The 24,681-nt window shown below is 43.2% G+C and overlaps 1 protein-coding gene across 5 annotated transcripts; it reads right to left on the bottom strand.

Annotated features, from left to right (window-relative positions):
- Positions 1-686: 686 nt before the first annotated feature.
- On the bottom strand, positions 687-24,317 carry LOC123723954 (BBSome complex member BBS4). 5 transcript variants are annotated; one of them, XM_082969730.1, is made up of 16 exons: positions 24,222-24,317; positions 17,070-17,112; positions 14,097-14,176; positions 11,214-11,277; positions 10,874-10,985; positions 10,470-10,542; positions 10,186-10,239; positions 9,898-10,025; positions 8,651-8,705; positions 8,472-8,540; positions 5,873-6,025; positions 5,459-5,630; positions 3,062-3,131; positions 2,503-2,641; positions 2,068-2,284; positions 687-1,770 (listed from the first exon to the last, which is right to left on the bottom strand). In XM_082969730.1, the coding sequence occupies exons 1-16, from the start codon at positions 24,273-24,275 to the stop codon at positions 1,592-1,594; spliced, it is 1,662 nt and encodes a 553-aa protein (XP_082825856.1). In that variant the 5' UTR covers positions 24,276-24,317; the 3' UTR covers positions 687-1,591. The 5 variants fall into 5 exon arrangements, with proteins under 5 accessions (XP_082825856.1, XP_082825857.1, XP_082825858.1 ...); XM_082969731.1 differs by having other exon boundaries at positions 24,183-24,271; XM_082969732.1 differs by lacking the exons at positions 10,874-10,985; positions 11,214-11,277 and having other exon boundaries at positions 24,222-24,298.
- Between the last annotated feature and the right edge of the window lie 364 nt (positions 24,318-24,681).

The following is a 24,681-nucleotide window of genomic DNA, read 5'->3' on the forward strand; positions in this document are numbered from 1 at the left end:
CGACCTGGCTAGAACTCTGAGAAACCTATGATAGGACAGGGAGTACTTCTCAAGGTTCCTCTAATCTCGGGGGAATGGAACGGACAGCACTGGGTAGTGATAAACAGTGGGGAGAACTCTGGGGAGGGATACAACTCACCTACTGTTTGTGTGTATGTATGTGCGTAGGATACCTACTGTTCGTGTGTATGTATGTGCGTAGGATACCTACTGTTCGTGTGTATGTATGTGCGTAGGATACCTACTGTTCGTGTGTATGTATGTGCGTAGGATACCTACTGTTCATGTGTATGTATGTGCGTAAGGAAGAAGCAAGTTATAAAATGAATGTCTCTGTATTATGGACTTCAGAACGTTCTCTGAATAAACTGTACGGACCTTTTGCATAAGCTGAGTCTTTGCCTAATTATTATTAACCCAGTGTTTTACAAACCTTGGGGATTAGTCAAAGCTTATTGATTGTTAGTTATTATCATTGGGATTGAACATTCTCATGACACCGGTAACCCCTGTATAGAGCCTCGTTATTGTTATGTACATTTCTTGTGTTACTTTTTGATTCGATTTTTTAAAAACTAGTTTATTTAGTAAATATTTTATTAACTATTTATTGAACTGCATTGTTGGTAGGGCTTGTTCACGGTAAGGTTTACACCTGTTGTATTCGGCGCATGTGACAAATAACATTTGATTTGATGTATTGTTTATTTTGTCAGTTACCTGTATATCACATGCATGTTCACACACACTTACACAAATGAGTCTTCTGCGTGCCACAACTGTTAGCCGCTGAGCTAAAGTCTAGGCCTTAGCTTGGGGAGCTAAGTCAAGTCTTTAGTCTCAGACAAGGCTACGCATCACGCTAGCATGGTTTACCCAACCAACCGTGTCGCATTTAGCCTAACACTACTGTGACTAAAATAAAGAGCAGAACACTATCAATCACCTCCATGACACTTTGGATTTTGCAACAATAAATACACATCTATTCTGTCAAGACAAACATCACAATTTCTAGAACATCTTAAAATTCAACAATAGTTTAAAAAAAGGCCCTTGATAAATCCATATCATATTAGGTATAAAACACTAAAATCTTTATTTCTCTCATCTCATTCATGATTGTCATATCTTAGAGGTTACTTCAAATGTAGGAATGTATATTTAGTGTCATTATAAACAACAATCCAGACCTGCCACTGACCAAGAATAAGTAAAAAATCATATGCCCGATAGAGAAAGTTGAACTGAGGAAGTATCTGAAACGTACTGAAAAGAGATCATGTCAAAGGCCTTTGATGATCAGGAAGTCAACTCATTATGACACCTCTGTCACTCGGCTGGCTCACCTTGGTTGGTAAGACCATTAAAAAAGAGCAACATAAAGCACTTTGTAACAAGCAAAATCAAAAAGCTAGTGAACGCCTCGTGGCCTTCGACTAACTATTCTTGATGAAAACCAAAACGGATAGAGACCGAGTGACATTCTGGGAGTGATGATACACTACCAGCCTGTGGACTAGATAGGCTGAGTGACATTCTTGGAGTGATGATACACTACCAGCCTGTGGACTAGATAGGGGACTCCAGTCTAGTTCAGCTCTTGCTTCAACTTGCTCTTCTTGACTTTGGGTTTGGCTGCCAGAGGGGGCAGGGTGGTGGAGGGGTCTGACTCCTCTGGCTGAGGGGCTCGGGTGGGGGTGGTCTCCACATCAGGCTCCTCCTCCAAGGCCAGGGAGGGGGGCGTGGGCTGGCTGTGGGGGGACACTCCTGAGAGACAGGTATTAGAAATTGAAAATGTAACGAAGTATACGCAGTGTTCTGTAAAGAGTTAATTTTGTATTGGTGTTCCACTTCAAGGAGCTCTCAGAGTGAGATGTGAGTCAAGGTAACAGTCTACTGACAAGATCATATTATTATGTTAACTTGACACGTCTCTATCTCATCCATATACCCTAGTTAATTACCAGTAGTGTAGTGGAGGGTAAACACTTTATGTTAAGCGAGCGTTTACCCAACTATCACGGAAAATGCATAAAAAAATATAAGGATGGTGTGATGTGTTACCTGTAGGGAGTGTGATGCTCTTGTTGTAGCCTGCGGCGGAGGACATGGCCTGCTCCAGGGCCTGGTTGGTGCCTAGGGGCTGCTGGGAGCTGCCAGGGGTTTTACTGGGGGCCCCAGCCGAGCGCTGCTTAGACTTGGGGTCTTTGACCGGCTTGGTCCACTCCAGGCTCTCTCCCACCTGCAAGGCAGCGGCCATCTTCTGAGCCATGTCCATTAGCTAAGGAAACAAAATTAATGGCCGGAAACATATTAATGGCCGGAAACAGAGAAAATGGAATGGCATCAAACCATGTATTTCATACCATTCCACTTATTCCACTCCAGTCATTACCACAAGCCCGTTCTCCCCGATTAAGGTGCCACCAACCTCCTGTGTTTGACCAACACTGTGTGCCATGTCAGACAGAGTATAGAGAGGAAGCTACTGTATTGTACCTCAGGGTCAAACTCAGTGTTGCTGTCCTTCAGTATGTTGACTTTCCTTTCCATCTCCTGGTACTGTTGCAGGGCTCCCTTCTTGTCCCCGTGGTTGTACAGCAGAATGGCAAAGTTCAGGTTGACCAGAGGGTTGGACCTGGGAGGAACAAGGAGCCAGTCAAAACAGATGGACTTGATAAGTCATAGATAGGTAGATCAGTAATCAAAGGTAGAGTCAGCGATGTACGAAGTAAACAGGAATATTGGGTTGATGTCTGCAACAACTAAGAGCATTAAAGCGTGAGGTACTCTGATCACAGGAGGCTGCTGAGGGGAGGATGGCACATAATAATGTCCAGAACGGCGCAAATGGAATGGCATTAAACACCTGGAAACCATGTGTTTGATACCATTCCACAGATTCCGCTCCTCCCCCTCGGCCTGCGGTGCTGCTCGTGGAAATGTTGTATCTCTGAGTCTCATTTTAAATGAATTACATTCAACACAACTTGAACTTCGTGGATTGACTCAGGACGGAAGTTCAAACTGTATGGAAGTTCAATTGGGAGGAACTTACTGGTCTAAAGCCACAGCTTGTTCATAGGATCTCCTGGCATTGTCCACATCCTCCAGATTGGTCAGTGCAACTGAAAGAGGAGAGTAGTCAGTTCAGTGGTAACTACAACAACTAAACCTATAAAACTATAGAAACCTGTAAACATCCATAAACACATTATAAAACAGATCCCATTACATGAACACTATTCCAGGGTAAATATAAGGGAATGCAATGTGGAACCTTGAACAAAGTATTTAAGGTTGCACGTTACATAGTACTCATAATGCCCTAGGCACAGATTTAGCCTGGTCTTGGACTTAAAGGACTAGGCTGGATCTGTATCTGGGGAAAGTGGCACATAAAGCCAATCCAGATGGGAGCAGGCCGGGCCAGGCTAGCATTACCTGCTTGTAGCATGTAGAGTTCTCCCAGGCCAGGCTAGTGTTACCTGCTAGTAGCATGTAGAGTTCTCCCAGGCCAGGCTAGTGTTACCTGTTAGTAGCATGTAGACTAGTGTTACCTGCTAGTAGCATGTAGAGTTCTCCCAGGCCAGGCTAGTGTTACCTGTTAGTAGCATGTAGACTAGTGTTACCTGCTAGTAGCATGTAGAGTTCTCCCAGGCCAGGCTAGTGTTACCTGTTAGTAGCATGTAGAGTTCTCCCAGGCCAGGCTAGTGTTACCTGTTAGTAGCATGTAGACTAGTGTTACCTGCTAGTAGCATGTAGAGTTCTCCCAGGCCAGGCTAGTGTTACCTGTTAGTAGCATGTAGACTAGTGTTACCTGCTAGTAGCATGTAGAGTTCTCCCAGGCCAGGCTAGTGTTACCTGTTAGTAGCATGTAGAGTTCTCCCAGGCCAGGCTAGTGTTACCTGCTAGTAGCATGTAGACTAGTGTTACCTGCTAGTAGCATGTAGAGTTCTCCCAGGCCAGGCTAGTGTTACCTGTTAGTAGCATGTAGACTAGTGTTACCTGCTAGTAGCATGTAGAGTTCTCCCAGGCCAGGCTAGTGTTACCTGTTAGTAGCATGTAGACTAGTGTTACCTGCTAGTAGCATGTAGAGTTCTCCCAGGCCAGGCTAGTGTTACCTGCTAGTAGCATGTAGAGTTCTCCCAGGCCAGGCTAGTGTTACCTGTTAGTAGCATGTAGACTAGTGTTACCTGCTAGTAGCATGTAGAGTTCTCCCAGGCCAGGCTAGTGTAACCTGCTAGTAGAATGTAGAGTTCTCCCAGGCCAGGCTAGTGTTACCTGTTAGTAGCATGCAGACTAGTGTTACCTGCTAGTAGCATGTAGAGTTCTCCCAGGCCAGGCTAGTGTTACCTGCTAGTAGCATGTAGAGTTCTCCCAGGCCAGGCTAGTGTTACCTGCTAGTAGCATGTAGACTAGTGTTACCTGCTAGTAGCATGTAGAGTTCTCCCGGGCCAGGCTAGTGTTACCTGCTAGTAGCATGTAGACTAGTGTTACCTGCTAGTAGCATGTAGAGTTCTCCCAGGCCAGGCTAGTGTTACCTGCTAGTAGCATGTAGAGTTCTCCCAGGCCAGGCTAGTGTTACCTGCTAGTAGCATGTAGAGTTCTCCCAGGCCAGGCTAGTGTTACCTGCTAGTAGCATGTAGAGTTCTCCCAGGCCAGGCTAGTGTAACCTGCTAGTAGCATGTAGACTAGTGTTCCTGCTAGTAGCATGTAGAGTTCTCCCAGGCCAAGCTAGTGTTACCTGCTAGTAGCATGTAGCGTTCTCCCAGGCCAGGCTAGTGTTACCTGCTAGTAGCATGTAGCGTTCTCCCAGGCCAGGCTAGTGTTACCTGCTAGTAGCATGTAGACTAGTGTTACCTGCTAGTAGCATGTAGAGTTCTCCCGGGCCAGGCTAGTGTTACCTGCTAGTAGCATGTAGACTAGTGTTACCTGCTAGTAGCATGTAGAGTTATCCCGGGCCAGGCTAGTGTTACCTGCTAGTAGCATGTAGAGTTCTCCCAGGCCAGGCTAGTGTTACCTGTTAGTAGCATGTAGAGTTCTCCCAGGCCAGGCTAGTGTTACCTGTTAGTAGCATGTAGACTAGTGTTACCTGTTAGTAGCATGTAGAGTTCTCCCAGGCCAGGCTAGTGTTACCTGTTAGTAGCATGTAGACTAGTGTTACCTGTTAGTAGCATGTAGAGTTCTCCCAGGCCAGGCTAGTGTTACCTGTTAGTAGCATGTAGACTAGTGTTACCTGCTAGTAGCATGTAGAGTTCTCCCAGGCCAGGCTAGTGTTACCTGTTAGTAGCATGTAGACTAGTGTTACCTGCTAGTAGCATGTAGAGTTCTCCCAGGCCAGGCTAGTGTTACCTGTTAGTAGCATGTAGACTAGTGTTACCTGCTAGTAGCATGTAGAGTTCTCCCAGGCCAGGCTAGTGTTACCTGTTAGTAGCATGTAGACTAGTGTTACCTGCTAGTAGCATGTAGAGTTCTCCCAGGCGGGGCTGCAGGTTGGTGGCAGCGCTGAGAAAGTGGAAGGCAGAGGCATACTGCTGCATGGTGAGGTGCACAAGGCCCAGGTTGTACAGCACCTTCCAGTCAAACGGAGACAGGTAGTGGGCCCGCTTCAGACAGCTGATGGCCTGGTTCACACAGAAAGGACACAGGAAAGGAGAGGGGTTTAACATGGCTAGACAACAAAACAACAACTGTCCTTAAAATGGCATTTGAGGTACTGTAGTACTGTAGTGTACTGTAGTCTTACTATGCCCCCTTTGATGCCATGGAAAGATATGACATCTGTCATATTTAATCTATCATATGACATACATCTGTCCTTGACACCATTTTATATGTACAGTACATGAAATATGAGAATACTCACTGCTACATATTTCTTCTTGCCAAAGAAGCACATGCCGATGTTGTTCCAGAGTGGGGGGCTCTCGGGGACCATGCACGCTGCCACGCGGTACTTGTTCATGGCCACATCAAAGTCCCCATGGGTCTGCATCATACTGCCTGCTGCCAGAATGGCCTAGTAGGGACACACACACATAACTGACATATTGTACATCAGGGACCACCAACTAGATTCAGCTGCAGGGATCACCAGCTAGATTCAGCTGCAGGGATCACCAACTAGATTCAGCTGCAGGGATCACCAACTAGATTCAGCTGCAGGGATCACCAACTAGATTCAGCTGCAGGGATCACCAACTAGATTCAGCTGCAGGGATCACCAACTAGATTCAGCTGCAGGGATCACCAACTAGATTCAGCTGCAGGGATCACCAACTAGATTCAGCTGCAGGGATCACCAGCTAGATTCAGCTGCAGGGATCACCAACTAGATTCAGCTGCAGGGATCACCAACTAGATTCAGCTGCAGGGATCACCAACTAGATTCAGCTGCAGGGATCACCAACTAGATTCAGCTGCAGGGATCACCAACTAGATTCAGCTGCAGGGATCACCAACTAGATTCAGCTGCAGGGATCACCAACTACGGTACCAGTCAAAAGTTTGGACACACCTACTCATTCAAGGGTTTTTCTTTATTTTTACGATTTTCTACATTGTAGAATAATAGTGAAGACATCAACACTATGAAATAACACATATGGAATCATGTAGAAACCAAAAAAGTGTTAAACAAATAAACATTTTAGATTCTTCAAAGTAGCCACCCTTTGCACACTCTTGGCATTCTCTCAACCAGCTTCACCTAATTGCTTTTCCAACAGTCTTGAAGGAGTTCCCACATCTCAATTGGGTTGAGGTCGGGTGATTGTGGAGGCCAGGTCATCTGATGCAGCACTCCATCACACTTTTTCTTGGTCAAATAGCCCTTTCACAGCCTGGAGGTGTGTTGGGTCATTGTCCTGTTGAAAAACAAATGATAGTCCCACTAAGGGCAAACCAGATGGGATGGCGTATCGCTCCAGAATGCTATGGTAGCCATGCTGGTTAAGTGTGCCTTTGAATTGTAAATAAATCACTGACAGTGTCACCAGCAAAGCACCCAACACATCACACCTCCTCCTCCATGCTTCTTGTGGGAACCACACATGCAGAGATCATCCGTTCACCTACTCTGTGTCTCACAAAGACACGGCAGTTGGAAGCAAAAATTTACATTTACATTTTAGTCATTTAGCAGACGCTCTTATCCAGAGCGACTTACAGTAGTGAATGCATACATTTCATACAATTTCATACATGTCATACATTTTTTTTTCTGTGCTGGCCCCCCGTGGGAATCGAACCCACAACCCTGGCGTTGCAAACACCATGCTCTACCAACTGAGCCACAGGGAAGGCCAAAAATCTCACATTTGGACTCAGCAGACCAAAAGACAGATTTCCACCGGTCTAATGTCCATTGCTCGTGTTTCTTGGCCCAAGCAAGCTCTCTTCTTATTGGTGTCCTTTAGTAGTGGTTTCTTTGCAGCAATCCGACCATGAAGGCCTGATTCACGACCATGAAGGCCTGATTCTGTTAATTGGGGCGGCAGCGTAGCCTAGTGGTTAGAGCGTTGGACTAGTAACCGAAAGGTTGCAAGTTCAAATCCCCGAACTGACAAGGTACAAATCTGTCGTTCTGCCCACTGTTCCTAGGCCGTCATTGAAAATAAGAATTTGTTCTTAACTGACTTGCCTAGTTAAATAAAGGTAAAATAAAAAACTTGAACTCTGAAGCATTTATTTGGGCTGCAATTTCTGAGGCTGGTAACTCTAATGAACTTATCCTCTGCAGCGTGAGGTCCTGTGGCGGACCTCATGGGAGCCAGTTTCATCATTGCGTTTGATGGCTTTTGCGACTTGTAAAAGTTCTTGAAATTTTCCGGATTGACTGACCATTTGAGCTATTCTTGCCATAATATGGACTTGGTCTTTTACCAAATAGGACTATCTTCTGTATACCACCCCTACCTTGTCAACTGATTGGCCCAAACGGAGTAAGAAGGAAAGAAATTCCACAAATTAACTTTTAACAAGGCACACCTTTTAATTGAAATGCATTCCAGGTGGCCACCTCATGAAGCTGGTTGAGAGAATGCCAAAAGTGTGCAAAGCTGTCATCAAGGCAAAAGGTGGCTACTTTGAAGAATCTCAAATATATTCTGATTTAACACTTTTTGGTTACTACCTGATTCCATATGTGTTATTTCATAGTGTTGATGTCTTCACTATTATTCTACAATGTAGAAAATAGTCAAAATAAAGAAAAACCCTGGAATAAGTAGGTGTGTCCAAACTTTTGACAGAAAGTAATATAATGTATAAATTTTTTGGGGAAAAAAATGTTTCACTCCGAAAACTTGGGCGGCGAAATAAAATCGATTTGGGCAGCCAGTTGGGGAACCCTACAGTACATTATACACATACAGTACATCAGATTCAATGTTGCGGTTATACAGTACATTGGTGTCAGGGGTTTATAAAAAACGAAACAAGCTCATAAAATGGTGGCCACTTACCTTATAGTTATTAGGGTCATAAGTAAGTGCATTCCCGAGATGTTCAAATGCTTTTTGGTATTTTCCCAACTGTGAAAGAATATCAACAATCAGTGCGAACAAACATCACCATTCTGGAAAAACTTAATTTACATTTTTTTGGGACACAACATAATATATAGAGTTGATTACAGACCCACCTGCAGATACAGGAGCCCCAGAGTGGTCAGCAACTCTGCATTCTCTGGAGAGAACCTACACGGAGGGAAAGACACCTCTAATATCACCTTCACGCATGTAATTACACGTAATAATGTCTATCTACACTTAGCCTAATGCAAATAGAAGAACGGAGCTTGGAATTTGCTGATTATTTAATGGGTTCATTTCAGCATAATTGCAGAGTATTAATTATGACTGGGGGGAAGAAAAGACTTAAAGAAGGAGCCTTGAGAGGAGGGGTGAGGTTGAATTAAGGCTCACAGTGGTTAGTCTAATTAAAAGCAAACCGAGTAGCTGGGCAACTTGATTAATTAATTTACCCAATAGGCAGTAGTAATAATGAACACGGCAAGGCGACCCCATATATACACTGACTTTTGTCATTACCTTATTTCCTCCGCTGCCCTGGATAGGACGATTATTTAATGGATATTTGGGCTTTGGTCCTATATCCATACTAATATCCATACTGACATAACACTTACTCATACTAAAATACCATTTGCTAGTATGGATGCACATGTAAATGTATTGCTTCGTTCTAAGTAATATGCTAGTGAGGATATTGAAACAGATTTGGACTTGTACAGTACGCTGAACAAGGCCATGGGTGGCCTTCAGTCAGAGATAAGTGAGCCTGATTCAGTTGTTTAGATGATTGAAATTAACAATTTTAGAGCGGAAAATGTTAAACTAGTGTGATTACAACCAGGAACAGATCCCACTGTTCAAAGCACAGCATGTTTTCTTTGTCTTTAGGGATTTTTTACTCCTCTTTAATTCCATCTTAAATGAACATCATTAATAGCTATGTAGGGAAAATTACCCTTCTGCTGCATAATCATTACTGTGAAAAGGTTGTCTAAAACTCATATTATCATTGCTCTATTATTAAAAAACAATTCCCTAATGAAGGCTTTAGTGCTTCCAGTTTTTTGAATAATGTAAGTTCAGTGAAAGTTGTTCCTCTAGTATTAAAAACCTACACGTTTGGGTTTTTAATAACAAAGCAACCTTTCAACAAACCTACATTTTCTTCCATGAGGATGAACTTCTTTTAAACAAAACTTAATTACAGTGAATGTTCTCTGTAAATGTCACCTATTCACAATTCTTTAAAAAAACAAATGTCACTTAGGATATTTTCTAGGGCATATTAGAAGTGGTGCAAAGTTTCCCAACTTTTAGAACAGTTTGTTTTAACAATCTCTACATCCAAACTTACTCCACTGCACTCTTGTACACTTCGATGGCTTTGTTCGTGTCTCCCGCCAACAAGTGGACCTTTCCCAGTGTCATGAATGTCCTGTCGTGTTTTTTCAACTGCAGGGCTGCATTCAACTGCTCTTCAGACTGGAAAACAACAGATACAGTATCTCTACTCTATCATCCACCGTCAAATACTTGTACACTGGCTGAGAGGCCATTTCATATTGAAATTTGAATTAGAAAATAACCCTTTAGTCTAATTACTTCCTTATGAACAGTATGTCAATATCCAGCTCATACTTACATTTTGGAAGTCTTTTATGAAGGAATAGCATACACCCAGATTATGGTTGATCTCCTGGAGTGAGAAAAATATCAGAGTGGCTATATGGAGCTACAACACAAATCCAAACGGCTGACTATGCATATAGTTCATTGTTCCACTCTTAAACCCTATAGCCGAGAAGCAGTGCGTAAATCCAGGAAGAGCAATGCTGATGGATAAATCTTACGGTGCCAATGGTTATGGGTACAGGCCAAAGATAAGCAACTCTACTGAGTAGAGGAAACCACAATCTTTTCTCTTACCCAGTCTTTCTCATTGAGCTTCCCAGCTTCATGATAAACCTCAATGGCTGCCTTGTGTTTCCCCAGCAGAAAACTGAAGGGAAAAAAAGATGCATAAACAACTATAAATGGAAGTACACGCACAGAGTAACCCTAAATTCAACATCTCCTAAATCAGCTAATGCCCGGTGGGTATTCTGCTGCAAAATGGTAGACGTGCATCACCAAGGCGGATGCCGAACAGTTCCCATCCCTCATACCATATAAACTACTTTGATCTTGTAAGGAACCCTGCACTAACACAATCTTATATCATTATTATATTCTGTATGACCTGTTCCTGGCCTGGGCCTGTAGAGTGATCTGATCAACGACAGTGTCTCCCCCAGGCAGGCTCAGGGCTGAGGCAGGGGTACTCTACTCACAGCGATCGGGCCACTTGTTTGAGGTTGTCGGGGCTGGTGGGATTGAGGATGGCACAACTCTGGAACAGCTCCAGGGATGGCTGGATCTGCCCCTCCAGGCGCAAGATTAGCGCTTCATTGCAAGAAGAGAGGCTTTTACGTTAGCATGAAAAGGCGTTAAACCGACACATTCAAATCTAAGGCGCAGTAGGGGGTAGAAGCCTTTTTTGGGGGAGGAAATGTTACATCTAAAGCTCGGTTTTGACTGGAATAGACTAGAGCTCTGTTGTGGTTGGGATAAACAGTTTGAACGTGATGAACACATGAGGGATGTGGAACGTTATATAGTATGGCTTATTACCTTGTACGTATATGGCATATTCACACATTCCCTGGGTCTCCTGTAGCTGCTCTTTGATCATTGCCTTTGGGAAACAACAAACATGATCTCTGCTCCTAGAGCAAACCGATGTTACAAGAATATTGAAAGAACTGAATATGGACAGTATTTCCTAAGTTGGTAGTCTCTTCCCACAGCCGCTATCTCCAACACACTGGGGTGGAGTGCCATGAGTCTGGCAAGGAAGACTAATACATTGGCTACACTCAGTTTTGTGATTGACAGATAAAGCATTCCTATGACAACTAAGACAAACATACAGGTAACTGGCAAAATAATGTAAAAAATACCTTTTAAAAGTGTCTTTGGTCGCTTTGAGTTACCAAAACCTGCTGGCTCTCCTTCACAGCAGCCAACGTGAGTAAAACATTTAAACGTGTTAACCCTCGCAAGGCTGCCGGCCCAGACGGTATCCCTAGCCGCGTCCTCAGAGCATGCGCAGACCAGCTGGCTGGTGTGTTTACGGACATATTCAATCAATCTCTATCCCAGTCTGCTGTTCCCACATGCTTCAAGAGGGCCACCATTGTTCCCGTTCCCAAGAAAGCTAAGGTAACTGAGCTAAACGACTATCGCCCCGTAGCACTCACTTCCGTCATCATGAAGTGCTTTGAGAGACTAGTCAAGGATCATATCACCTCCACCCTACCCGACACCCTAGACCCACTCCAATTTGCTTACCGACCCAATAGGTTCACAGACGACGCAATTGCTATCACACTGCACTAACCCATCTGGACAAGAGGAATACCTATGTAAGAATGCTGTTCATCGATTCCAGCTCATCATTTAACACCATAGTACCCTCCAAACTCGTCATTAAGCTTGAGACCCTGGGTCTCGACCCCGCCCTGTGCAACTGGGTCCTGGACTTTCTGACGGGCCGCCCCCAGTTGATGAGGGTAGGAAACAACATCTCCACCCCGCTGATCCTCAACACTGGGGCCCCACAAGGGTGCGTTCTCAGCCCTCTCCTGTACTCCCTGTTCACCCATGACTGTGTGGCCATGGAATCCTCCAACTCAATCATGAGCAAAACAAAGGAGATGATCGTGGACTTCAGGAAACAGCAGAGGGAGCAGCCCCCTATCTACATCGACGGGACAGTAGTGGAGAAGGTGGAAAGTTTTAAGTTCCTCGGCGTAAACATCACGGACAAACTGAAATGGTCCACCCACACAGACAGCGTGGTGAAGAAATTTGGCTTGTCACCAAAAACACACAAACTTTTACAGATGCACAATCGAGAGCATCCTGTCGGGCTGTATCACCGCCTGGTACGGCAACTGCTCCGCCCACAACCGTAAGGCTCTCCAGAGGGTAGTGAGGTCTGCACAACGCATCACCGGGGGAAAACTACCTGCCCTCCAGGACACCTACACCACCCGATGTCACAGGAAGGCCAAACAGATCATCAAGGAGAACAACCACCCGAGCCACTGCCTGTTCACCCCGCTATCATCCAGAAGGCGAGGTCAGTACAGGTGCATCAAAGCTGGGACCGAGAGACTGAAAAACAGCTTCTATCTCAAGGCCATCAGACCGTTAAACAGCCATCACTAACATTGAGTGGCTGCTGCCAACATATTGACTCAATCTCTAGCCACTTTAATAATTAAACATTGGATTTAATAAATGTATCACTAGTCACTTTAAACTATGCCACTTTAAATAATGTTTACATACCCTACACTACTCATCTCAAATGTATATAGTGTACTCTATACCATCTACTGCATCTTGCCAATGCCGTTCGGCCATCGCTCATCCATATATTTATATGTACATATTCGTATTCATTCCTTTACACTTGTGTATAAGGTAGTTGTTGTGAAATTGTTAGATTACTTGTTAGATATTACTGCACGGTTGGAACTAGAAGCACAAGCATTTCGCTACACTTGCATTAACATCTGCTAACCATGTGTAAGTGACCAATAAAATGTGATTTGATTTAATAGGGCGTTAGGCCGCCACGAGCCAGAACAGCTTCAATGCACCTTGGCATAGATTCTAGAATTGTCTGAAACTCTATTGGAGGGATGCGACACCATTCTTCCACAAGAAATTCCATAATTTGGTGTTTTGTTGATGGTGGTGGAAAACGCTGTCTCTGGCGCCGCTCCAGAATCTCCAATAAGTGTAAGTGTTCAACTAGGTTGAGATCTGGTGACTGAGACGGCCATGGTATATGGTTTCCATAGTTTTCATGCTCATCAAACCATTCAGTGACCACTCGTGCCCTGTGGATGGGGCCATTGCCATCCTATGGGGGCATAGCCATGGTAGCCAAAACATTTTATACATGACCCTAAGCATGATGGGATGTTAATTGCTTAATTAACTCAGGAACCACACCTGTGTGGAATCACCCATTTCAATATACTTTGTATCTCTCATTTACTTAAGTGTTTCCTTTATTTTGGCAGTTACCTGTAGTAAACCAACATTCTTGGTTCATTCCCATTTTCACCCACAACAAGTGTTATAACAGCTGTTGTTACAAAACTGTACTTCTGAGATTGTGTAGTGGGTTCATTCATTCATTATTGTATTTATTTAACTACGCAGGCAGGATAGGAGAAAAATAGCATGCGCTAGTAGCATTTTCACATTTCCAGACGGAACACAGCTTGAAACAGAAGATTACATCACTATCTTCTCAGCAGAAGACACTAAGACAAAGTGAGGGGGAAGGAGCCCTTGATGCCTTCATTCATTATCTGCATGCTGTCTAGGCTGACAGAAAGGTCAGTGTGACACCAATACACATTAAACAAGCGGGAATGAATGACAGTCAGGGACCGGACCACCGGGAGAGACAGCGTGGCGGGGGGAGCATACCTTGCAGGTCTCATAGTCTTTGCGGATGTAGTGCAGGTGGATGAGCCAGTTCCTCCTCTCCAGAATGGGAAGTTCCGGAGCTGAGGAGGAGAGGCAGAGTAGACATTCAGGGGTGATGAGGAGACGGCATATTGGCCCGATACCAAACAAACCCCTCCACACTTTCTAATTTAAGGCCCTTGTTGACCCACACTGCTAAGAATAGATTTAATAGAACAATCCATGACGTGGTCAGAAATCAAGTACAGCAAAAACGGTTTCATTCTGACCTCTCAGAACTACTGAAGCTGACATTACTGTATATGTGTTGAGTCATGCTGCCAGTGAATGGCCATTTCATGTTAAACTATGTCAAATCAAAGTTTATTGGTCGGGTACACAGATGTTATCGCAGGTGCAGGGAAATGCTTGTGTAGTAATACCTAGCAATACAAAACAATACACAATAATCCAAAAAAGTAAAAAGAAAGGAATGTAGAAATATCAATAAGATATGTAATTAAATTAAGAAATATTTATAGCATTTTCAATGATAAATCAGAAGAGACTCTCTCTATAAAAGTTATGGTCATTTTATTACCTGAAACTACGGTGCTCTGCATCAGTCATTAATAAGACAAGGACCGATGCAACATTTTCCAACAAAAGCCCTTCGGGCTACATTCCTCAGGCATAATACCTCAGTAAGTTAGATAATGGTTACAGTACTGCTAATTGTTAGTTACAGACAATGATGTTGTTTTATTACGCCTCTGCCATTAAGATATTATCCTTGTTGCCCAGGCAACCATGTCTTTAACGAGCTCAGTGCTCCTGACAGGAATGAGAAGGAGCACATGCTACAGACAGACAGACAATGGGGAACATGAAATTCAATACAGTCGGATATATTTGGTGAGCTAAGATGGCCATGCCAACCATGCTTCTGTATAACAGTACTGGAAACCTTTCCTCTAGCAGAACACAATTGTATTCAAGATAGCTGCCATTCTAATTCCAAATAGAGTGACTTCTTTGATTTCAGTAATCCTTTTATCTTGTACCTACTTGTGAGGCAACTGGCTATATGAAATGAAGCTGCCTGAGACTACACTACAGGGTATTGGGTGGATGTTGTTAGGTTAGTGCCTGTGGAAAAACTGTGATTTAAACCAAAGCTCCCCTCTGTTTTATCTCGCCAATTGTTAAGTCGGAGCTCCAGTGTCTCACAGCAAGAACCTCAACTGGAACCTCACTCTAACCCCACAGAGAAAGCCTTCCCTTTTCCCCTGTTCGCTGAGTGGTAGACTGCAGTGCATGGAGACTGCATCCCCCCTCTCATATTTGCCGCATCAGATTTGGAGTGGCCTTATTTGTGGGCTTAATCCGCTTTGGCTCCTGCCGAGACAGCAATAATATTCTTGTCTCTGGGTTTCAGCTGCGGCCCTGTGGCACTTTAAGTCCACTCTTACTAAAGCTGGGCAGATTTTGAGGAGGGGGGGTTCGTCTGTGACATGTCTTCATGGGACAATAAATAGAGAAGCAGCAATAGGAAGAGGAACCCAGCATGGAACCGTCCAAATATAGCCAGCGAAAAGGTTTCATCCCCACCAAAAAAATCCTCTCATTGTATGCATGATCTCGGTAATGTATAGAGAGAGAGGAGACAGATTTGTATTATTCTGTTCACTATTAAAAAAAAAAGTCCAGCTGAGCAAAGAGGATAAGTTGGAGCAGAATGCTTGAAGAAAAGCCTGCCGAGATCAAAAGACCCCTGAAGCGGATCAAGTTCACTATTCAACTTGTCACCTCTTCGGAAATTGAGGTCAAGTGGAAGAACTGTGCGTTAGTGTTTCTCCTGCAATTGCTTTGTATCAATAACATGACTTCTGTAGTGGGCTGCACAACATTAAGAGTTGGCACACAAAATACAGTGGGTGATGTATGAGGGGGCCTAAGGGTGATATCATGGCCTTTTTTTTTTTATTAAAAGGTCAACTTCTGTGGGATGGATGAAAACATCTACAAGCTATTCTATACGAATGCTAGGCCTATATATTTTTACTGTGTTCTGGAATATGGTTGTAAGTTTCTGTCAGGTTAATCATTGGAAAAAGGGTAAGGGCGCCCTCTTCAGTCAAATAAAATATTTGTTTAAAGTCTGTAACACACTGCAGCGAGCATTAATTAAATTCTAACATTTTGACTTAGTCTTGTCCCTATGCAACACTGAGGATCGGGTTTCAACGACGGACTGTTTTGGCAACTACGATAACGGGAAAAAAATTGCTCTGCGGTGGGTCCTCTTCAGACAGATCACGAAGCAGACATGCCAGAATGTCGTGATTCCAAACCAAAGTTTGCATGCAAAACATTTGCAGTGGTTTTAGTTAAAGTAGTTAATACAAACTAGCCACTTGCGAAATGCACTCATGAAAAATAACCTACGTGATCATCTTGCTAGCTACTATTTTGTATTTTATTCAAGCAGAAAGGGTAGCGACTAGGCAGCAGCGGATGCTGCCGAGGGGAGGACGGCTCATAATAATGGCTGGAATGGAGTCAATGGAATGATATCAAAGACATCAAACAAGTGGTTTCCATGTGTTTGATGCCATTCCAATGACTGCATTCCAGCCATTATTATGAGCCATCCTCCCCTCAGCAGTCTCCACTGGTAGGCAGTGACGTAGTTCCTCTATGTCAAACTGACGTTCTATTACGTACAGACGCTGTTATGCCGGAGCATTTTTTAATTGCGGGAGGCAACCTGGATGTCAAGATAATTTGGACTAGGGTGACCTTAGTAAATGCTGTCAGTTAGCCAAACCATTTCCCCTTCATAAATAGGCCTATAGCATCATATGCATGTTTTTTCTGTACAACTAATGCCCTCCACTGTCATGTTAAAACACAGGTGTATGTGACATTTCAATGGAAAACTGTAGAGTTTGTTGAAGAGAAGAAGTCACTGTTGTGTAATTAGACATTTACCTTTTGGAGCCTGGCGTTTCTTCGTCTCAGAGGCCACTGGGAGCTGAAAAAGAGGGAGATGCGTGAGGCAACAAATTGGGATGTGGAGCAACTCCTGGCCTGCATCCTGCCACCTTCTTCACCATTCCCCTCTGGGATGCATTGTACACTACACCTGGACCATGAGACTCTTTTGGTAACAGACAGCCATTATACACTACACCTGGACCATGAGACTCTTTTGGTAACAGACAGCCATTATACACTACACCTGGACCATGTGACTCTTTTGGTAACAGACAGCCATTATACACTACACCTGGACCATGAGACTCTTTTGGTAACAGAGGCATTATACACTACACCTGGACCATGTGACTCTTTTGGTAACAGAGGCATTATACACTACACCTGGACCATGTGACTCTTTTGGTAACAGACAGCCATTATACACTACACCTGGACCATGAGACTCTTTTGGTAACAGAGGCATTATACACTACACCTGGACCATGTGACTCTTTTGGTAACAGACAGCCATTATACACTACACCTGGACCATGAGACTCTTTTGGTAACAGACAGCCATTATACACTACACCTGGACCATGTGACTCTTTTGGTAACAGACAGCCATTATACACTACACCTGGACCATGTGACTCTTTTGGTAACAGACAGCCATTATACACTACACCTGGACCATGAGACTCTTTTGGTAACAGAGCCATTATACACTACACCTGGACCATGAGACTCTTTTGGTAACAGAAGCCATTATACACTACACCTGGACCATGAGACTCTTTTGGTAACAGACAGCCATTATACACTACACCTGGACCATGTGACTCTTTTGGTAACAGACAGCCATTATACACTACACCTGGACCATGTGACTCTTTTGGTAACAGACAGCCATTATACACTACACCTGGACCATGAGACTCTTTTGGTAACAGACAGCCATTATACACTACACCTGGACCATCAGACTCTTTTGGTAACAGACAGCCATTATACACTACACCTGGACCATGAGACTCTTTTGGTAACAGACAGCCATTATACACTACACCTGGACCATGTGACTCTTTTGGTAACAGACAGCCATTATACACTACACCTGGACCATGTGACTCTTTTGGTAACAGAGCCATTATACACTACACCTGGACCATGTGACTCTTTTGGTAACAGACAGCCATTATACACTACACCTGGACCATCAGACTCTTTTGGTAACAGAGCCATTATACACTACACCTGGACCATGTGACTCTTTTGGTAACAGACAGCCATTATACACTACACCTGGACCATCAGACTCTTTTGGTAACAGAGGCATTATACACTACACCTGGACCATGAGACTCTTTTGGTAACAGACAGCCATTATACACTACACCTGGACCATGTGACTCTTTTGGTAACAGACAGCCATTATACACTACACCTGGACCATGTGACTCTTTTGGTAACAGACAGCCATTATACACTACACCTGGACCATGTGACTCTTTTGGTAACAGACAGCCATTATACACTACACCTGGACCATGAGACTCTTTTGGTAACAGACAGCCATTATACACTACACCTGGACCATGTGACTCTTTTGGTAACAGACAGCCATTATACACTACACCTGGACCATGTGACTCTTTTGGTAACAGAGGCATTATACACTACACCTGGACCATGTGACTCTTTTGGTAACAGACAGCCATTATACACTACACCTGGACCATGAGACTCTTTTGGTAACAGACAGCCATTATACACTACACCTGGACCATGTGACTCTTTTGGTAACAGACAGCCATTATACACTACACCTGGACCATGAGACTCTTTTGGTAACAGACAGCCATTATACACTACACCTGGACCATCAGACTCTTTTGGTAACAGAGCCATTATACACTACACCTGGACCATGTGACTCTTTTGGTAACAGACAGCCATTATACACTACACCTGGACCATGTGACTCTTTTGGTAACAGAGGCATTATACACTACACCTGGACCATGTGACTCTTTTGGTAACAGACAGCCATTATACACTACACCTGGACCATGAGACTCTTTTGGTAACAGAGGCATTATACACTACACCTGGACCATCAGACTCTTTTGGTAACAGACAGCCATTATACACTACACCTGGACCATGTGACTCTTTTGGTAACAGACAGCCATTATACACTACACCTGGACCATGAGACTCTTTTGGTAACAGACAGCCATTATACACTACACCTGGACCATGTGACTCTTTTGGTAACAGACAGCCATTATACACTACACCTGGACCATGTGACTCTTTTGGTAACAGACAGCCATTATACACTACACCTGGACCATGTGACTCTTTTGGTAACAGACAGCCATTATACACTACACCTGGACCATGTGACTCTTTTGGTAACAGAGGCATTATACACTACACGTGGACCATGTGACTCTTTTGGTAACAGACAGCCATTATACACTACACCTGGACCATGAGACTCTTTTGGTAACAGACAGCCATTATACACTACACCTGGACCATGTGACTCTTTTGGTAACAGAGCCATTATACACTACACCTGGACCATCAGACTCTTTTGGTAACAGAGCCATTATACACTACACCTGGACCATGTGACTCTTTTGGTAACAGACAGCCATTATACACTACACCTGGACCATGTGACTCTTTTGGTAACAGACAGCCATTATACACTACACCTGGACCATGTGACTCTTTTGGTAACAGACAGCCATTATACACTACACCTGGACCATGAGACTCTTTTGGTAACAGACAGCCATTATACACTACACCTGGACCATCAGACTCTTTTGGTAACAGACAGCCATTATACACTACACCTGGACCATCAGACTCTTTTGGTAACAGACAGCCATTATACACTACACCTGGACCATGTGACTCTTTTGGTAACAGAGGCATTATACACTACACCTGGACCATCAGACTCTTTTGGTAACAGACAGCCATTATACACTACACCTGGACCATGTGACTCTTTTGGTAACAGAGGCATTATACACTACACCTGGACCATCAGACTCTTTTGGTAACAGACAGCCATTATACACTACACCTGGACCATGAGACTCTTTTGGTAACAGAGCCATTATACACTACACCTGGACCATGTGACTCTTTTGGTAACAGATAGCCATTATACACTACACCTGGACCATGTGACTCTTTTGGTAACAGACAGCCATTATACACTACACCTGGACCATGTGACTCTTTTGGTAACAGACAGCCATTATACACTACACCTGGACCATGAGACTCTTTTGGTAACAGACAGCCATTATACACTACACCTGGACCATGAGACTCTTTTGGTAACAGACAGCCATTATACACTACACCTGGACCATGTGACTCTTTTGGTAACAGACAGCCATTATACACTACACCTGGACCATGTGACTCTTTTGGTAACAGACAGCCATTATACACTACACCTGGACCATGAGACTCTTTTGGTAACAGACAGCCATTATACACTACACCTGGACCATGTGACTCTTTTGGTAACAGACAGCCATTATACACTACACCTGGACCATCAGACTCTTTTGGTCACAGACAGCCATCTTTGGTAGACTAGAACACTTGAAGTGAGTTTGATGCAGCTAGCAGGGCCTTTACTAGGCATGACATGGATCTAGAGACGGCATGCCTACGTCCTTTTATGTAGGAGCTTTAATACACTCATTACCTCTTTCACCACCTTTTGTTGTGGGGCTTTCGCTTCCCTTATAACTCACTTTACTGTTGATGTATTATTGATTTTGTATTGTCGATATGTTATGTTAGAGTAGTGTGTAACAATGTGTTATTGTATGTAATTGGAGTCCAGGAAGAGTAGCTGTAGCCAATGGGGATCCGGAATAAACACAAATACAAAATACTGTGTTCGGTATTTGTTAAAATGCAAGATTTGTCTGTGCTTTGTTGCCAAGTTTATTTCTACATTTTCTATCACCGATAGGTTTTTTGTGTGGGTTTAAAATATTAAATTACCTCTAGAATATGTTATTAATTTCATTGAGTGTTGATTTGGTTGGACTAAATTGCATTGCGATGACTTTGTTCTACACATGTTCATAAAACACATTTATTGAGGATCTCTTCCAAGAACAAAGCATTCACATAAATCTTAAAAGTACAAAGTAATGTAACATAACGTTCACGTAACAAAAAAAAATCGTACAAATACAAAGTCTAACATAATTCACAAACATCTTGAAAACATACTGTGCAAAAGTAAATAGCATTCAGGCAAAAAAAATATTTAAAAAAAGTGTTGCACTGCAAATTCACAACGTTGTTACGAAATGTTCTTTGTTGGCATAGCCACAACTTGAGCACCGCGGTATTTAACAATAATCACAAACAACTTGCACCACAAAGCTAAAACATCCGTGCACGGTTATGATGGTGTCCTGTAAAGAGGTCATAATGGCATCCCGTACGGTAGCAACACTTTCCACCACTGGCCCTTGTAGTAAACTATGATCTTGCTCTGTGAGCTAAGCCTCTGTCTGCTGATGATCCAGTTCCATTCAGCCAGAAACGGTTCTTTCTTCAACTGATCTTGGCCAATGTTTCTTTCATGCCAGAAACTGTTCTTTCTTCAGTTCGCACACATTGTGCAGTATGCAACATGCCGTTAGTGTCTGTCGTCAACGTTGATGCACTTTACCAAACATCTCTAGCATCCCTTCAAGCGTCCTAAGACGTCGTCAATAGCCACCCTGGCAGAACTCAGGTGGTCATTAAACTTCTGCTGGTGGTTATTCAGAGATGTGTCCTGGGAAAAGCCTGTCATTAACCACCTCTTCAGTGGGTAGGCTGGGTCTCCTACCAGATTAACTGGTATCTCTATACCAATGACAATCGCTGAACTCTGTGGCAGAGGAGAATAATTGTAGATTCAGAAACAATTGTATACATGCAGTAAATAGGTCATTACTATGCTTGCAGAGGTTTTAGTTATGTGCTTATTCTCTATAACTGAAGCAAAATCAGATGTTTAATCACATACTTCCTGGGGGAAAAAGATGCCCCCCGTTCCCCTGCCAGTCTGAAATGATCAGAGTTGGCCAATACTCTCATCCCCTCAATGTCAACAAAACAAAAGAGATGATCGTGGACTTCAGGAAACAGCATCTTGCCATCTTGATGAAATTAGATGTATCACTAGCCACTTTAAACAATACCACTTTATATAATGTTTTCATAACCTACATTACTCATCTCATATGTATATACTGTACTCTATACCATCTACTGCATCTTGCCATCCTGATGTAATGTATCACTAGCCACCTTAAACAATGCTGCTTTATATATGTTTTCATACCCTACAATACTCATCTCATATGTATATACTGTACTCCATACCATCTATTACATCTTGCCTATGCCGTTCGGCCATCACTCATTTATATATTTTTATGTACATATTCGTATTCATTCCTTTACACTTGTGAGTACAAGGTAGTTGTTGTGGAATTGGTAGATTACTTGTTAGATATTACTTACTGCATGGTCGGAACTAGGAACTAGAAGCACAAGCATTTCGCAACACTTGCATTAACACCTGCTAACCATGTGTATGTGACATAAAATTTGATTTGAATATCTAATCATCCTGTCAAAACACAGCAAACACTGTGCCATCTAGACACCCCACATAGACGTCAGAGAAGCTAGAAAAAGACAAACTCCTCAAATGTGGCATATCACACCAAGTGGTAACATGGCCTCTATTTGTCAAAACAGAAATTAGACTAGCAGCAGAACACTTACCAGAGGTTGTGATCAGCAACAGCCTGCAACACAGGATAATGCTGCCCTTTGCTGTTCAAGTAGTCCTTTGGATATTCTTTTGGGGCAGTGATGGGGATGTGTGTCTCGCCGATGTCACCAGCACATTGTGGATACCCAAGCTGCTTAAACCCACAGATGGTGGCTAGGATGCCTTTACCACCAGGTAGCGAAATAAAACGGTTGTACTTGTCTTCACGACAGCTGCAGTCTCCTGTCTTAGAATGATGCAAACAGTGGAGACACTGACTCCAAATAAACTTGAAATAATGTGGTAGTCGCTTGGTGTTGCACACCACGGTATTCAATTGTGTTTCAGACATTGGTGGTCTGTTTAGTTCTCAGACTCTACTAACTGTGCAAGGTGTTCAAATGTGGTCCGAGTCATGCGGAAGTGTTTGCGCCATTGATCATAGTCTAAACCATCCAACATCATACTGCAAACATCTTCACCGCGTCTTCTATCCCGCTTCCACACACCTCGAAAGCATGTTGCATCCTCGATTGCTGCGTCTTTCGTCAGTACATATAGTGGTTGGAGCGCGTAATCGCAAAAACTGTCGTCGTCTGTGCTGTCGTTCAACGTCATATCGTTGTCTGCTCAGGCGTATTTCTCGAGTGAGATTATTCTGACTACTAGAAAGTAGACTTAGCATTATTTACCAAAAGCATTAACGAAAGTTAAAAAGGCTGGCTCCAGCAACACTTTCATCCGCCATGTTTGCTGTCCAACAATAACAACGTGTCGCCGACTAGTAATGACGACTTCACATCTGCTTGTGGCGTCCAGTAATATTGGGGGTCATTAAGAACGCAAGATAAATCTTTGAACTATTTGAATTGAATGCACATTAATTATCGACGGATGGAATAAAGGCATACCCGTTGATTTAAAAAAAATAACGTTATGACATTAATTTCTTGAGTTTAGCTAATTATCTAGCTAAGCAAAACGTATTAATGTAGCAGGTTGTGACAATTAGGTTAAGATTAGGAAAAGGGTTAGGGTTAGTTAAAATGCAAAACCTTCCAACTTTTGACGTTAATTTGACAAAAGCTGGATCCTTTAGCCATGGCCCCATACGGAGCTGTAACGACTTTGCTAGCATTAACAAGCTAACGTTAGTCGTTAGCTAGCTGCTATGTTTTCAGCTAGCTAGAGCTGGAGAATGCTCAGCAAAACGTTTCTAGACATATTACACTGCTAACAACAAACATCCCAGCTAGTTATATCCAAGACATTGCGGATTTTATTCGGTTTACCATTGTAATCCCAATTCATAACAAGTAAATTATCCTCACAGTTAGTGTGTTTTCTTCGTCCGCCATCTTGACAGCACAGGAGCCTGTTGCCATGGTTACGCTAGAACGGGGTACTTTTGAGCTCTGTTTCAAACAGCCTTAGCAGAGATTATGAAGGACTTCTGTTTTTATCGTCTCTGGCACTGGAGGGTTGGGGAAGTTACTCTGAAAATATAGTTTACCAAGCTACCAATTACTAAACACTAATATAAGTTAAACTGCACTAAATCTACCCATAAGAAAAATATAGTTGACTAAAGGAGTAGTAGTTCACAACATCCAAACTACTTCGTGATAAATTACCATAATTCGACAATCATATGGTCCCCCTGCCTGTGTGGGATTGATTCCCGGCACTCCTGTATCTCCCCTGTTGGTCACAATGTCACAATATTGTAGCGACCCGCACAGACAGCTGTGTGTTTGTGTTAGGCTATTAGTTGGTTGTGTTGTACTTACC

Source organism: Salmo salar, chromosome 26 (genome assembly GCF_965601325.2).
Source record: "Salmo salar chromosome 26, fSalSal1, whole genome shotgun sequence".
NCBI lineage: Eukaryota > Metazoa > Chordata > Actinopteri > Salmoniformes > Salmonidae > Salmo > Salmo salar.

Bases quoted from the DNA above. Each gene is read 5' to 3' on its own strand.
- LOC123723954 (XM_082969729.1), bottom strand. From the start codon at position 23,242: ATGTCTGAAACACAATTGAATACCGTGGTGTGCAACACCAAGCGACTA. The intron at 3,132-5,458 runs GTAACACTAGTC...CTCCTCTTTCAG, and splicing joins ACTCTACATGCTACTAGCAG to TTGCACTGACCAATCTGGAG. The intron at 2,285-2,502 runs GTACAATACAGT...TTGTTTCCTTAG, and splicing joins ACACTGAGTTTGACCCTGAG to CTAATGGACATGGCTCAGAA.